Source organism: Psittacula echo (genome assembly GCF_963264785.1).
Source record: "Psittacula echo genome assembly, chromosome: 3".
NCBI classification, from domain to species: domain Eukaryota; kingdom Metazoa; phylum Chordata; class Aves; order Psittaciformes; family Psittacidae; genus Psittacula; species Psittacula echo.
This window is the reverse complement of record NC_137736.1, coordinates 109,421,889-109,438,371: the sequence shown is the minus strand read 5'-3', so window position 1 is coordinate 109,438,371 and position 16,483 is coordinate 109,421,889. Positions and strand designations below refer to the sequence as shown.

Here is a 16,483-nt window from a genome sequence, read left to right as displayed (position 1 = left end):
AAAGAATAAAAAGCCTGGAATCTCAGACAACTTTTGGCTTCATGTTTGAAATCTGACAAGATTTCTAAAATGGGTCCTGGTATTAAGATGACATTGGTGTTGAGGTGTAAAACTGAATGGCGGTCATATGAAACAGAAACTAACTTTGATCTTCTGAGAATAAAATCTCATCTGGTTACAGCTTCTTCTATTAAATCTACACTTCTTTGTTACATGATTTTACGCTTGCTGCATATTGTTTTATTTTTGCAAACTGACACAGGAGAATAATGATTTCAGCTGCATTTGACTAGAAGGCAACACCGTTACTAGTGTGGTACATAAACATATCCCAGAATAATTTAGATTTAAATTTCCTAACTTCTGCCAGGGAAACAAGCTGTCACTTTCAAAGTTGTAAATTATTATTAATAATTATCATTGTCCTTATGTTAAGGACAATACAACTGGCAAGAAATCATGTGGCAGTCTGACACTGAACATATGCTCCTTGAGTCCTACCTTAAGATCTCTGAAACTACTTTGTTACTATAGGAAAGACGTAAGACATAGTTCTAAGTGGTTCCAGGAGAAGCTGCAGAACAAAGAGGGAGTGCCACCACTGCTGGTCAGCAGAGAATGAAAAGGAGCAGCTTTGGTTGCCGTTTTGACTATGTTGTAGAGAACAGAGAGAAAAGACCTTGACTGGTGTCCCAAAATACCTATGCAAAAGTTACTTCTTTAATTGCATGTTTCCAGCAGCCCAGGAATGGTTGAAAAGTGATCTGATACTGTTTCACAGTCTCATTCTTTGTATCTGGTAAAAAACAGCTTAAGGATTGTCCTTGTGTGTATCACCTCCGTGCGCTTTCCCAAGAGCCATGCATCAGCTGGAGGCAGATGCCACACTGCATGCTTAACCATTTTCCACCCCCTATAGCCATAGTGCCTCCTGTGTTCAGGGCAGTAGGAAGGGAGGCACAAGAGCTGGCTTACACCAGCTCCACATTTCCTCAAGAGATGTAGACAGTTTCCATTTTCTTTGTGCCATCTGAATGTAAAGAAAGGTAAATTAGTTGCCCTGATGTATTGACTGTGGCTGTCTGACATCTTTTAAATGTTTGGACTGTGGGCTAAAAGGGTTGGACATCACTGGTGTACATGCAGATACAGATGGCTGCACATTTACAAAAGGAAATGTCAGCCAAACTGAAAAGGAGGAAGCATGAAGAAAATACATATAAGTAATGAGGTGAGAACACTAGTCTCAGCTTTCTGAATTCCCATGTAAGTACAGTGAAATTCCACAAAGAAAGCATTCCATTTTTTTTTTTCCCTTCAGTTTCAAGTTTGCTCCACAGCACAGGAATATCTGTGTATTTAACTAATGTGACAAGTTTTAGTGTGTCCTAATCAAGCCTAATCACCCTTACTTTCTACTAGGTACTACACTGATCAATGGAAAAGCTTTCTAGGCAAGAACTTGGAAAATGATAAAAGCATTTACCATCATTATTTTCTGCTTTTGACAATGATCCATGTCTGTACAGCTCATCAGTCATCTCTTGTAAAAACAGTGTGGCACTTTGATCAAACAGCCAACAATAGCTTCCCGCGTAAGGTAAAATGTTATGAGAGGCCATCAGATAGAAATCACATTTTCTCTGAACAATAGGAACCCAGAAAAGATGTGCTTGATTTACTTGCAAATAAAATCATGTGAAAGGTGATATCTTCACAGAGTTTAAAAAGACAGTGATCCTTTTATTCACCTTTCTGCGTGTTAAACAAACTTCACTGTCATGTTGCAACTGAGATGGAGTGTCTATGCAGTGATAAAGAGGCACATTCCAGCTCCACAAAACCTAACTGCCACTGTTGAAAAATTACCTGCATTAAACCTTACACTTATCCCACAAATTTTAAGAGCAAGATGTGGGAGTTTGATTTTGATTACAGGCATCTATCTGTGTGGTAGGCAAAGGTCTTTAACCTATGTGTTCTGAACGTACTAGGTACATAGTTTCATCAATGTCATGCCTCATTGGGTCAATGTAGGATTTTATCTAAAACCTGAGGCTTTTCAGTTTACACTGTATATGCAAACACAACCTTTTACTGGTGCTCTCTGCCTTTTGCTTCATTGAGAGGATCTATGGTATTTATAGAAAAGGGAGCTGGAGACATCTGAAATTATTTTACTCAGATTCCTATTGAGAAAAGGTCTTCAAAAGAGAAAGGTTGTTTATTTGAAGACTGCTGTGTGCCAGAGACAGTGGAGTCGAACACTTTTTAGTGTTAGAAAAATTGCTACTCTTCCTTTTCTACTCTGGCTTTCCCCAGATCTCTGCTTATTGCAACAACATTCTTTTTCAAAAGGGCTGACACAGATTCTCTGCTTCTGAACATAAATTAAACCACATCATTCTAATTTAGTTTTGCAGTCTGTCAATGACTGATTATTTTTGCAGAAAAGTTACTACTGATGTAGATAATATTCTCTTGATGTTGTGCTACAAGACGTGTGCCAAGACTCACACAGGTATTGAGGCACTTCCATTTATCTCGAAGAAAGACTGCATTTGGATTCTGGGCCTAAGTTCACAGGGCAAGATGTATCTGTAGTTCATACTAAGAGGAGTAATTGATTTTCCAACACAGGGTTTTAACTAGTTAAGTTGTGATGCTGTGTAGGTGGTGGTCATCATTACTGATTGAAATAAACATTGGAAGAAAGAATCTCATCCAATTAAAACACTAATACCTGATACCTGGTTGGGTTTTCAAGTCAAAAGCAACCACAGCAGAACTTCATACTCTGATGTAGACAAGGATTACAAGATCTTTCTGACATGTATATGATACATAAACTGAATGACTCCCTACACCAGTCTTAGAATTTTCTATTAACTTCTGATTTCAAAAAGCTTACAGTGAAATAGAAAAACAGATCTACGTTTCCAGGAGTAATGGCCAGCTGGTGTTCCACTGCAGTTTCATTCTAATGTAGTGTTTACCATCTGGCTCAATTCTCAGTTCTGACATAAATGCCATAAAGTATCTGCATAGGCCCATTGCAAAAGTATTTCAAAGGGTAAATGAAAAAGCACAGATAAAGATTCAACACAAGCTGGAATCTGAAGCAAGCAGAGAAGTTGCCTGTAGCCTATCATGATAGTTGTAATGGGGAGGGGGTATCTCAGCACAGAAAAGCTTTTTTAAATGATTAGTAGTCACTTTTTTGGTGATCCGATCAAGAAAAATACTCATGAATCATTTGTCTTAAGGTATGTCATCATGCAGCTGCCAAGAATGGTAGTCTCAGCTCTCATGGCCTCCAGTCCCATTGCTGTTTTGGAGTTACTATGGTACTCAACTCCTGCAGACAGCAGACTCCAGGAGCCAAACTAGAAATTTAATAATGCAAAATCATGAATAATCTCCTGTTTCAACTTTCTAAATTACCTGCTTTAACTTTCTGAATCAGCTCAGTGTGAGGTCAGATTAATGCCAGTGTTGGTGCAAAGGAGATGGGGTAGGAACAGAACTGGTTGCTGTTAGGCTTGCCTAGCTAAAAGAATACCTGAAAAACTCAGAGTAGCGAAGTTTTTCCTTTCCTTCTTTTCCAAAGAAATGTACCAGCAATATGGTATTAACACCACAGCTTTCCACTTCTGCTCCCTATAAAACAAAAAACTGCATGATTAATTATTATGTATTTTTAATATATATTCATAACAAATCTAGCAATATTTACTTGAACTAGAATTTCACAAGAGCTATTTGCAATTTAATTAGTGTTCTCAAAGCTACCACACAGGATCTCAGAGCTGAATAATTCTTCCACATCAACTGGTAACTGTGTATTATATGTTTTCCTTCAAAATGCTCTGTATGAAAGATGAGTACAATTTACAGCCACCTTTGGTGAATTTTATCATTAGAACTGAGGAGATTGCTAGATAGATCTTTAAAAGCCTATTAGGTGAATAGAGGCTTTAAATAAAGTTAACATCTTTGTAAGAAAAGTTTTTACTCTGATATTTCTGATTTGTTACATCCATTAAAAAAACATTCTAAGAAATAAAACTAGAAAAATACATTCACAGTGCTCTGTTATGACATGGACTTAGAAGGCTTCTTGCAGATTTTAAATGTTAGTGACTTTTTTATAAATTTTTTAAATCTGATGAAGAGATTTCTGCAGAAAAAGGATGCACATTATTTCAATTCAACAGCATCTTTAACAAGCCTAAACCCACACATAATGCTGGATTTCTGTTGTATTCTTCTTTCAGCACTAGCATACTGGCATTTCTTTGAACACAACAAAACACTAACCAACATGAAGAGAGGTTTTTTTTTTTTCCCTAAGTCCGGAGGGATTTCAACAAACTATTCTTATGACATCTAAATAGCCTCTGTGTCTTTTATCTGGTTGAAGAGGTAAGATGAAAGACAAGAGTCTATTCATAAGATTTAATACTAATGGTTATTTAGCTTTCAGCATCATCAATAATAAGTCCCATTAGTCCACTGTGTGTTTCATGCTTACTGCATATGTGACACAGTTATTTTATAGTTAAAGAGGTAACATGCCTCATTTCTACTGGAAGCTGCAATTCACCAAATGCCAGTGATATGACTTATGTATGAGTGGACATAGAAAAAAACTTTTCAAGCCATATGCAAACTGTACTTATTGACCTTTTATCATTTAACTGCAGGCAAGGAATATTTAAATACCCACAAGATCCATCCTTCTAAAGTTTAAGCACTTCAGATTACCATGAAGAATGATGCATAAACATCGGTATATGCTTTTTTGAAAGTCAAAAGTCAAACATTCATGTATGCTGATTTGAAACTCAAACCCAAACTATTTTTGTCAGAATGTAAAGTTTTCTAAGAAGAAACAGAGAAGAACCCATTTATTTCTCACTGCAGTGAGATTCTAATCTGCTTTCTGTGGTTTTTGCTTACACGTTTAAAGAAGACATGAAAAATGCAAGAAATTAATTTGCTGATGTAATGTTAAAAACTGAACTCGTGATTACGCAATTTAATGCTCATAATTTAATTAGTCCCTATTAAAATCAGTGTTGTACTGAAAACAAACTGCAAAATGAGTTTTAAAACAGCCTTTTAAAAACTAAGTCTGCAACAGAAAAAGCTTTTTTCTTCTGTTCATGTTTCTTTAGTTATAGCTAGAAGAAGACATACAAACAATACCTATCTCATCTAAGATGACAAAGCCTATCCCTGGATTTATAACAAATACGCACCTACTTGTTGGCTACCCTCTTCATCAGTTGAAATTCCAAAGTGGAATTGGCAGATGTCCAAACACTATGTTAGTGAGAGTTAGATGTATTTTAAAACTACAAAACAGTAAATTTTTTTAAAACAGAATATGCAATAGGAGACCACAGAGACTACAGCTTAAGGGTAAAATTTCAAAAAATTGCTTTTCCTAGACTTAATGCCATTAAACTAAAGTACATGTTAGTACATAATTCCTTTTTTGTCCACGGAGTCATTAGGAGCTTTTGCTGCTGAACTGTATAAATTAGTACCGACATGACAAATCTTTGTTAGAAGATAATGAGAGCTCTATTAATATTTCCAACACCTCACCCTCCTGAGCTTAAGTAAAAGAATAACTTACATTTGGAATGTCTCTCTTGGCAATGAGAATGAAATGGTAAACTAATCCTGGAGCTGTAAAAAGGACCAGACTGGTAGCTTTGAGTTACAGAGCTACTAAGTAAATTCAGTGAAAGTTTGTATTCTGGTGTATCTGGTAGCTTCAACCCTGGCAGGGTACACCATAGCACCCTTCTAGGCTGAGTGCTTTATGGAAACCTGAGGCACACAGAAGAGAAAGGATGGTGATGTTCTAAATCTCATCTTGATACAAGCACAGGATGGGCAGGAACGTGTATCTCAACTGGGGAATGTAGGCATATTCCAGGGTCCACTGATTCAGACAGAGAATCCCAAAGACCAAGTTCTGATGCCACACAAGTGGCATGAACATGTGTGCACGTATTACAAACAGGCTTATTTTCCTAGGGTAATGTTAACACCTCATACACTTTTCAAAAGCACCATGAACTGCTGAATTATGCCATTATTCCCTTTTAAGCAATATCAGATAACACAACATTTATTTCCTTATTACATTACACAGATTGTTAACATAGGAGCCTGATGCTGTAAACACTGAGTCACAGGCACAGACCTACCTAATCCTGTAGCTCCCCACTGAGCTTTTGACATCCAGGACCTGATACTGCAGCAAGTAGCAACAAGTGCCACTGAGAAAAAACTCATCGTACAGTGAGACAGGATTTTTGGAATAATGTACCTAACTGATTTTTAAAACTCATCTGAAATGTCAATAGACTTACTGTCTCTAGATTCTTACCACCTCTCCTTGCAGGATTTGCCTGAGGCATGACTGAAAAGCATTCATCATGATTCAAATCTGTACTATGTTCCTTGTTCTCTTACTTGCTTCCTGGGAGATGGTATTTACTGTGCAATGTCTTGTTTCAATAGAAATTGTAAAAATAATGCATATTTTGGATTGATTTTTTTTTTGTTGTTGTTAAGATAGAAGGGGAGTGAATAAATGAAGAACAGGGGCAGAAAACAGAGGAGAGTCAAGCAGAACAACATCTTAGTCTCTGCCTGCTAGTGATGTCCCAAATCTTTCCAAAGGTAAGACTAAATATTTGGAAATTTTTCTGAGTCCACTTCTCTGAAATGCACTTTGTTGTTCAGCTGCTAGGTCAGTCAATGCATCATGCCAGGCTTCTATAACTGAAGGCAATCTAGGCCTCAATCCAAGCAGTCTAGCCTCAAACAGCACAAGAGCACCAAGCTTTCTGCCATTTTGAGAGCCCCCAAGATGTTGGGCTATTCCTACAACTCATTTCTGGGATGAAGGTTTAAAAGATGTACCCATTATGACATTAATCCTACCAGGCACAGCCAGTCAAAAGAGCTGTAAAAAGGCAAGCTAGTGGTATGAGGAGATCCAGATTTCAAAGGCAGTGTTTTTTGGCAAAGCCCAGACAGTCTTAAGTAGGCCCCAGATCGAAACAATCTGCCATTTTACAATGAATTGGCTTTAATAATGCAAATGATTAAATTTGCATTAATGATGCAAATTCGCACTAAAGTTTTTAATGTTTTGCAAGGCACTTTCTTACCAGGTAGGATTCAAGAATACATCGAGTCTGATACAGAAGGGCTAAAATGTGCATAATGTTTTTCTACAGAGGGTATAGCAGACACTACCTGAGAAGTCCAGTAGAGTATTTTCTAAACAATAAACAGCCTATATCCAGCATTCAGCAACATCCATAATTCCCATTACCAGGGATTAGTTGTTTTTTAATAACAACTAATGCCATGGAATTGCTATGCTGTTCCATTAGTGCCTTTAGCAATGAAGAAAATGTGACTTCATGGACCTTCCCAGCTTTCAGTGCATCACCCACAGTTTTGCATCAATTCATAAGGAAGTACAGAATAAAACCAGTTTCCAGACAAATGGGCTAAGGCTAATTTGGGAGTAGACGCTGCAGGAGATACTTTATGCCAAAAGGAGGAAGAGGCTGAAACTAGTCTTGTTGCCAGCAGGCTGACTGTGTCAAGCAGTCAGGGAATGGCACTGTTGCACTGCGAAGCCTGAGACTGTCTGGCCCATGCACTACTGGAGCTGGGTAAAGCAGCTTCCATACACAATTGGGGACAGCCCCTCTCTTCCTGTCATGCCATACTTTATAAATACTGATTTCCACCAAAAATAGGGCATCTGTAACAAGGACCCCACTCAGGGGGTGTGTTCTTTGAAGCACACTCTTTTGGTTAAAGTGGACTTGGCCCCAAAGGCTGTGCACACCCATCCTCATCATGTGTAAACCTCCCTGCTCTGGGTCCTAAAACTGACTCGTGGACTGTGACCAGTTCCCCCATGTGGCTGTTAGAACACGTCCCCAGGTAGTCCACATTCAGGCTGGCATCCCAAATTTCAGTAATCCCAAAATGCCAAATGAGTAAGACTACATGCACCATTTCCAGCTTATTTCTATTAATTTTACAAGCTTTCAGAGATTAATGACCAGATTCTTTCTGTTTTGATTTAAAGACTAAAGCTGTTAGTGCAAGGCCCAAATCGTGTGTCTTCCCTGGCCTTTCAGGAGCCCACACTGCTATCTTGCTTCTCTATATGATTCAAAGTGCTTCAGACCAGGTTAGGTAGCAGAGATTAAAGCAGTAGCCTTGCCTCACATATCTGTGCAACAGAAAGCAATGCTACTGTGACCAGAGTGGACTTCCAGACGAATTCCTTGTGGGAGAAACTTTTGATATCCAAGCCAAATTCAATGTACTTGCAGAACAGGTATCTAAAAAGATATCAGAAAGCATGTTTCTTTGTCTCTCTTGAGGTTATAATATCATCAGATCACATAGAAAAATAATTTCCTTGTCCGTGAGGTAAACAGTGACCCTGCAGTTTTTTAATAGCCTAGTATTTTGATGCCACAAGACTTGATTCTTTATGGGGTTCAAATGGTCAGAGAGCTTCCTTTGAGACATGTAGGAATACTGCACTGCTCCTTGGTTTAACGTATCTAAAAAGCTTTTCAATGGAATTCAATGTTAATCTGCTGATATGAAACATACACATTTATGTCAGAGAAGAGAGGTTAAGAAAAAAATTTGCATGCCATCTGAACTGAGAGGTGACAGGATTAATGACACACTCTTTTGGGGAGGGATATTAATTTTAGTCTTGAACCAGATTCTTGCAAAATCTGATGTGCTGCCCCCTGATACAGAGTGTTACTGCACTGGAAGAGTATAGCTCTCAACCACCATATTCCTCCGTTCAGTTCAGGCAGTCTCTAGTTATTCTGAGCCCAGGGCTTTGCAGACTGTGAAGCTATAGGTAGAAAACTTTAAACTGTTTAGAAATTCTAGGGATCAGTGGGCAGCTTACAATAGCCTGCACAATCCCTGTGGCTGAGGAGATGCATTGCAATGCTGCATTGTCTGAAGGTCCAAGTGTAAAACCTTGTGCTGACCAGCTAAGTTGTGAGTCTGAAAGTATACTGCTTATAGACAGACAAAATTTTAGTTCAAAAGCTTTCTGTTTAAAAAAGATTAATAGCTGCGTCCCCAAGTACTAGTTAAGTGATTAAAAAACCCATGTAAATGAGATACTTCATATGAAAATGTGCTCATTATGGAACCTAGAAGCGTACGTTTAATCATTTGGAAATGAGACAATGCACGTATTATTTCCCAACATGAATTCCATTTCAAGAACAAATACAGAACATTTTGTATCGTCATTCCTTTCCTAACAATAGCTAAAATTAATTTCTAAAGTTTAGCCATTACACAAGGCATATTAAATTAGAGGTACTCATACTACTTGATAACTCATCACTCTAAACTGAAAGTCCCTGATCTAGACAACTGGGCTGTGCAGTAGATACCTGCAGCCATTACCATTGTTTGCACTATCAGAACACTCATGCACTTAACATTATTAGAGTACCCTTTCAAGGAACTCAGAGCAGTAACAAAAGCAACTGGTGCTGTTCACTGGGCAACACCTTTTTCAGAATACACCCAACTTTTCTAGCCTGTTCACTTTCCTCTAACACGACACCACTTCCAGGCAAGGAATTTGCCTCTCCTCTTCCGAGAAGCATGGTCAAATGCTCAGCTGGGTGTCTCATATGAAGCAGAATAGTTCTGCTAGGAAGCCAGATGCTGCATTTACTTTGAGGAATGAGGAATGCACTTCCTTTCCTATGAGGAAAAGGAGTGAGGTGAGATAGTCACTGCATCTGTTGATTTCTGCGACATTTTCTCCAGTCTATCTAGAAAGAACCAGGTTGCTGGTCTTGTAATTCTGCCTACATCTCTCCTTCACTGTCTGCATGCTTGTGCTATGAGTAAATCAGATTGCCTGCTGTGCAAAAGTCAGCAAGGAATCTCTCAAAAGACTGGGCCAGTTAAGGCAGGACAGATTTTTTTCTGGCTTTTCTTAAAGCATCAATTATCATATTGTAAAAAGAAAATCCCTCAACTGAAATATACTTATTTGAATAACCAAGTCCACTGCAATCCAATGCAAGGGCCGTTACTAGGTGGTGAAATTTTCAATTTTAGATGTGTAAGTCAAAATCTCAGTAAAAGGGGCAGAAATACAAGCACCCTGGAAGCACAGAAAACTAACTGCTTTTTCTTTTCCTTGAGATACAGTATCTCAATGAGTATTAAGTAAAAGAATGACTGGGACCTCCACCTACACACTGTACAGGGAACACACCTGGATATACCTGCCAGTTAAATGAAGTTGCAGACTACCATTTAAACCTTATTTTCATAAGTCAGTGACATTTGCCATCTGGTATCAGGAACTGCGATCACTTTGAAAAACCAGCAAACTCATATGCACATTGTGAAAGTGTTGTGGAAATAGAGAGTTACCCCAAACATCAAACTTCTGTTGCTGTATCTCAGCTTTCAAAGAACATAGCCAATTTAAATCCTATGTCTTTATGCTTTATCTGCTTTGCTTGAAAGTAATACTATAGTTATTATAATGCCAAAATTATTAAAAATAAAGGGTAAAACCACATGCACTGACTATACCCTATAGTCAGATTCACTGCTTATAATCAACTTCTTTTGTGAGAGACTGAGACAGGAAAGAAAGTAAAATTTAGAAGAAAAGCAATAATTTGGATTTTGCCAAGTAGAAACATGGAGACCAGAAGAATTTCAAGATAGCTGTACTCGCTAAAGCTATATAATTCTTCTTTTCAACATACTATAATTCCATTTATAATTTGCTAATAAACTGTATTTTATTTTTCTACTTACAATAACTTCAGATTTTTCTCAATGGAGAATTCTGAAGGCAAAATTTAAAGCAAGGCAGAAAACAAAATAGAGACATTCCAGCTCATGTATTTAATTAGCTTCCAATAAGCTCATGTGTCTATAACTGAATCTGTCAAACTGTATCAAAAGTTTCTCCGGAAATTTTATACTATAGCTGTGCATTCATGCAGAATAAAGATCCTTTTTCTTTCACTGTCATGGCAGTTAAGTCTCAATTGAAATAGGTTTTGAGGAGCAGACAACCCTATTAATCCTAGCTATTTTAATCTGGTGACTGATGAAAAGATTCAAGAAAGGGGATGGTTGTTAGTCAGTCAAACAATTTTTAACTGAACTCTGGATACATCTTGAGGGAACAAAACCTTTATGCATCAGGAGAAAGTTATGTTAATGCCTAGTAAATATTAAAGGCTTTAGAATAGTGCCACTTCCATGTTTTCTCCCCAGGCAGATGAAAAAGCAAAGAACATGAGCCGAACCAACTCTTTATAGACTGCTGATGCACGATAGGTTTATAAAGTAGAGTCCTATATAAATTCCTTACTGAATGCTACTAACATGAGCAGGCACTGCCTCATGCTGAATTTTTCAGAGTTCCTCATCTCTGTGCTGACTACAGACTGATGAAGAGATGGGAAATGGCAAAGACCCTATCTGGGAAGAAGGTAGGTTGCAGTGCCACGATCCAGGGGAAAACGCCCAAAAGAGAGCAGGTAACCCTAACCCTGCCCCTTTCACTGATGAGATATATTTGCCATTTGCTAATGGTCTTCAATTCAGTGAAAATTCTAACCTAGCTGGAAGATCACAGTATCACAGTATCACAGTATGTTAGAGATTGGAAGGGACCTCAAAAGATCATCCAGTCCAATCCCCCTGCCAGAGCAGGAACACCTAGATAAGGTTACATAGGAATGTGTCCAGGCGGGTTTTGAATGTCTCCAGAGAAGGAGACTCCACAACCTCCCTGGGCAGCCTGTTCCAGTGTTCTGTCACCCTCACTGAGAAGAAGTTTCTTCTCAAGTTTAAGTGGAACCTCTTGTGTTCCAGTTTATACCCATTACCCCTTGTCCTATCATTGTTTGCCATTGAGGAGAGCCTGGCTCCATCCTCATGACACTCCCCTTTTATATATTTATATACACTAATAAGGTCCCCCCGCAGTCTCCTCTTCTCCAAACTATAGAGACCCAGCTCCCTCAGCCTTTCCTCATAAGGGAGATGCTCCACTCCCTTAATCATCTTTGTCGCCCTGCGCTGGACTCTCTCCAGCAGGTCCCTGTCCTTCTTGAACTGAGGGGCCCAGAACTGGACACAATATTCCAGATGCGGTCTCACCAGGGCAGAGTAGAGGGGAAGGAGGACCTCTCTCGACCTACTGACCACCCCCCTTCTAATACACCCCAGGATGCCATTGGCCTTCTTGGCCACAAGGGCACAGTGTTGGCTCATGGTCATCCTGCCATTCACTAGGACCCCCAGGTCCCTCTCCCCTACACTACTCTCTAACAGGTCATTCCCCAACCTATATTGGAACCTGGGGTTGTTCCTGCCCAGATGCAGGACTCTACACTTTCCCTTGTTATATTTCATCAAGTTTCTCCCTGCCCAACTCTCCAGCCTGTCCGGGTCCCGCTGGATGGCAGCACAGCCTTCTGGCGTGTCAGCCACTCCTCCCAGCTTAGTGTCATCAGCAAACTTGCTGACAGTACACTCAATTCCCTCATCTAAATCATTGATGAATATATTAAATAATACTGGTCCCAGTACTGACCCTTGAGGCACTCCACTAGATACAGGCCTCCAACTGGACTCCGCCCCATAGACTACAACTCTCTGGCTTCTGTCCTTCAGCCAGTTCGCAGTCCATCTCACTACCTGATCATCCAGACCACACTTCCTCAATTTAGCTATGAGGATGCTGTGGGAGACTGTGTCAAATGCTTTGCTGAAGTCAAGGTAGACCACATCCACCGCTCTGCCATCATCCATCCACAATGTTATTTCCTCATAAAAGGCTATGAGGTTGGTCAAGCATGACTTCCCCTTGGTAAAGCCATGGTGACTGCCCCTCATAACCCTCTTATCCTTGACATGCCTTAAGATGGCATCAAGGATAAGGTGTTCCATCACTTTCCCAGGGATGGAGGTGAGGCTGACCGGTCTATAGTTACCTGGGTCCTCCTTCTTGCCCTTTTTGAAGACTGGAGTGACATTTGCTTTCCTCCAGTCCTCAGGCACCTCTCCCGTTTCCCAAGACTTGGTAAAGATGATGGAGAGTGGTCTAGCAATGACTTCCGCCAGTTCCCTCAGCACCCGCGGGTGCATCCCATCTGGACCTATGGATTTATGGATGTCCAGATTGCTCAACTGGTCCCTAACCCATTCCTCGTCGACTAAGGCAAACTGCTCCAGTGACCTGACTTCATCTGAGGTCTCAGGAGTACAGGGCTCTTCAGGACAGCCTCCGGCAGAGTAGACTGAGACAAAGAAGGCATTCAATAACTCTGCCATCTCAGTATCTTCTGTCACCAGGGCACCCATCCCATTCACCAGTGGGCCAACCTTGCCTCTGGTGTTAGTTTTATCAGCTATGTATTTGAAAAACCTCTTTCTGTTGTCCTTGACCCCTCTCGCCAGATTTAATTCTAAGGAGGCCTTAGCCATCCTAGCTGCCTTCCTACATCCTCTAGCAGCAGCCTTATATTCCTCCCGAGTGGCCAGCCCCTCCTTCCATGACCTATAAAATCTCCTCTTCCACTTGAGCATACCCAGCAGTTCCTTATTTAGCCACGCAGGTCTCCTGGCCCTCTTCCTTGACTTCCTACGTGTCGGGATGCTCTGCTCTTGAGCTTGGAATAAGCAATTCTTGAATGTCAACCAACTATCTTGGGCCCCTTTACCTTCAAGCAGCCTTGCCCATGGGATTTCCCCTAGCAATTGCTTGAAAAGGCCAAAGTTTGTCCTGCTAAAGTCCAGGGTTGCAATTCTACTTGCTATTCTACTGGTCCTACCACACAAGATCCTGAATTCCACCATCTCGTGGTCGCTGCAACCAAGGCAGCCCTCAACCTTTACTGCTTCGACCAGACCCTCCTTGTTAGTGAGGATGAGATCCAGCAGTGCTCCTCTCCTGGTTGGCTCATCCACCATTTGGATGAGGAAGTTATCATCCATACACTGGAGGAACCTCCTGGACTGTGGCTGGGTTGCTGAGTATTCCTTCCAGCAAACATCAGGGAAATTAAAATCCCCCACAACAACCACGTCCTGTGACTGTGAGGCCACTCTCAGCTGCCTGTAGAAGGCCTCGTCAACTTCCTCACCCTGATCTGGTGGCCTGTAACAGACACCCACAACAGTATCGCCCCTGCCAGCCTGCCCCTTAATTCTCACCCACAGACTCTCAACTCGCTCGTCCCCTGTCCCTGGACAGAGCTCAGTACATTGCAGCTGCTCTCGCACATAAAGAGCAACCCCACCACCCCGCCTGGCTGGCCTGTCTTTCCTGAAAAGGACATAGCCCTCCATGAGCATATTCCAGTCATGTGAGCTGTCCCACCACGTCTCTGTAATTGCCACCAGATCATAATCTCCTGACTTAACACAGGTCTCCAACTCCTCCTGCTTATTTCCCATGCTGCACACATTGGTGTATAGGCATTTCAAGGAGGGAGCTGAGCTCACCAATTTCACCCTACGATTATAGGAGGCCTCCCAGTCTTCATCAATCCTAGAGTGCTGCCCCACTGGGGCAAGCCCAGTTACAATCCCATCCCCCTTCGAATCTAGTTTAAAGCTCTCCAAATGAGCCCTGCTAATTCATGCCCCAGCATCCTTTTGCCTCTGTGAGTTAAACCTTTCCCACGTGCCATCATCCAGACTGAAGCCTTATAAAACCAGCTGTTATCAAAGAACCCAAAGCTCTGCCTAAAGCACCAGTCTCGTAGCCAATTGTTTATGGACTGAATTTTCCCATTCAATCCCACATCATCACCGGAAGATGGAAGAAGTGAGGAGAAGATCACTTGAGCCCCAGACTCTTTCACCATCCGCCCCAAGGCCCTGTAGTCTTTCTTCATCCCCCTCACACTGCGGGAAGCAGCTTCCCCCCCACCTGTCTGGAAGACCAGCAGCGGGTAGTAGTCTGTCGGGTGCACCAGGCTGGGGAGCGCCCTGGTGATATCCCTGATCCGGGCTCCAGGCAGACTACACACTTCCCTATGATGAGGGTCAACTCTGCATATCGGGCCCTCTGTTCCTCTCAGAAGGGAATCGCCTACAACAATGATTTTTCTTTCTTTCTTGTCAGAAGCAGTCTTAAGGCGTGAAGTCGACCGCCTTTTCCTATGTGACCTTGTAGTCTGGCCTTGCACCACATCCTCACCTCTCCAATATTCTCATTCTCTAATACTGTTCCTTCTGGTCTGCATCTATGACATTTCTTTCTGGAAGCAGACCTAACTGAAGTAATTCTTCCCTTTGTCACCTCAATGACATAATTACATTTCAAACCAACTCAGAATAAGCTGGTATTACTGCAACAGCAGCACTTAGGTAAGTTTAAGGTATCAATTTCTATTTGGAAACCCATATTTTCTCATCTGGCAATACAGAGTTTTTTTCTGAGTTCTTCATAAACAGAAGAGAGTTACATTGAAGCAGATGCTTACAGAAACTAAATAATGGAGTGGAGGATTACTACACAGTAATGAAATACATTAATCACATACATTTCATCAGGAGATTCAGAAGTGACAAACATTTTTTTTCTCAGTTAGAAAGTAGCTGACTAATCATGCACTTTCATTTAATTAAAGCACTAATCCTGATGCTTATATGCTTACCTAAAAACTCTGAAAAAAATAACAAAGTTCATCGGAAATATGACAATGCTTGTGTAAAGAAAAATGTATCTCTATTTCATACCTGAAATATTGTTTCATCTCCAGCTGTTTTCAAATCATCTTCCTTCCCAATGATTCTCTGTAGCTGTATTTGTTAAAACACGGAAAAAACCAACCACAGGCAAATTACAAATTTGGTCTTATACATCTCTCCTTTATCAGAAACTTGCATTAATTTCACCTTTTCTAAATTACAAAGTCATTACGTTTCTGCAAGGTTCATGACAAAATATTTGCATAGTTAAGGATGTTTTCCTATTCAGACACACCTTCTCCTAGGTATGTCTTATCTACTGTGGTTAATAAAACCAAGCAAAGCATATGAACCTATCTCTTGTAGCCCAGCACTCACTCTCTTTTTAGAGGATATTTTCTTGCACTAGAAGCTCTTCAATCACTCCAGAAGATTTTAAAACTCAGGGGGGTAACATAAAGGGCCACTTCAGAAATAAAAATTATCCTGTGATTTTTATGCTGTCCTCCTAGACAGCTTTACATAGTCCTGCTACAGACATGATCTTCTAGACATGAAAAACATACCTGTTCAATTCAGGTACAACTAACAACAAAGAATAATATAATTACATAAGCAAATGTATTTTCAGAACTGTCATTATGCAGGGTGTGGTTTGAGTTTTCCCTCCACCTCACAAATAAAT

At 40.5% G+C, this 16,483-nt stretch overlaps 1 protein-coding gene across 1 annotated transcript in view; it reads right to left on the bottom strand.

Annotated features, from left to right (window-relative positions):
- Nucleotides 1–16,483, bottom strand: part of MICU2 (mitochondrial calcium uptake 2) — a 162,986-nt gene that overhangs the window by 11,407 nt on the left and 135,096 nt on the right. Inside the window, exons 7-8 of the mRNA XM_080612817.1 lie at nucleotides 15,847–15,909; nucleotides 3,563–3,660 (exon numbers count right to left, since the gene is read on the bottom strand). Coding sequence (XP_080468943.1) covers nucleotides 3,563–3,660; nucleotides 15,847–15,909 — 161 coding nt within the window. The remainder of the gene's footprint in view (nucleotides 1–3,562; nucleotides 3,661–15,846; nucleotides 15,910–16,483) is intronic.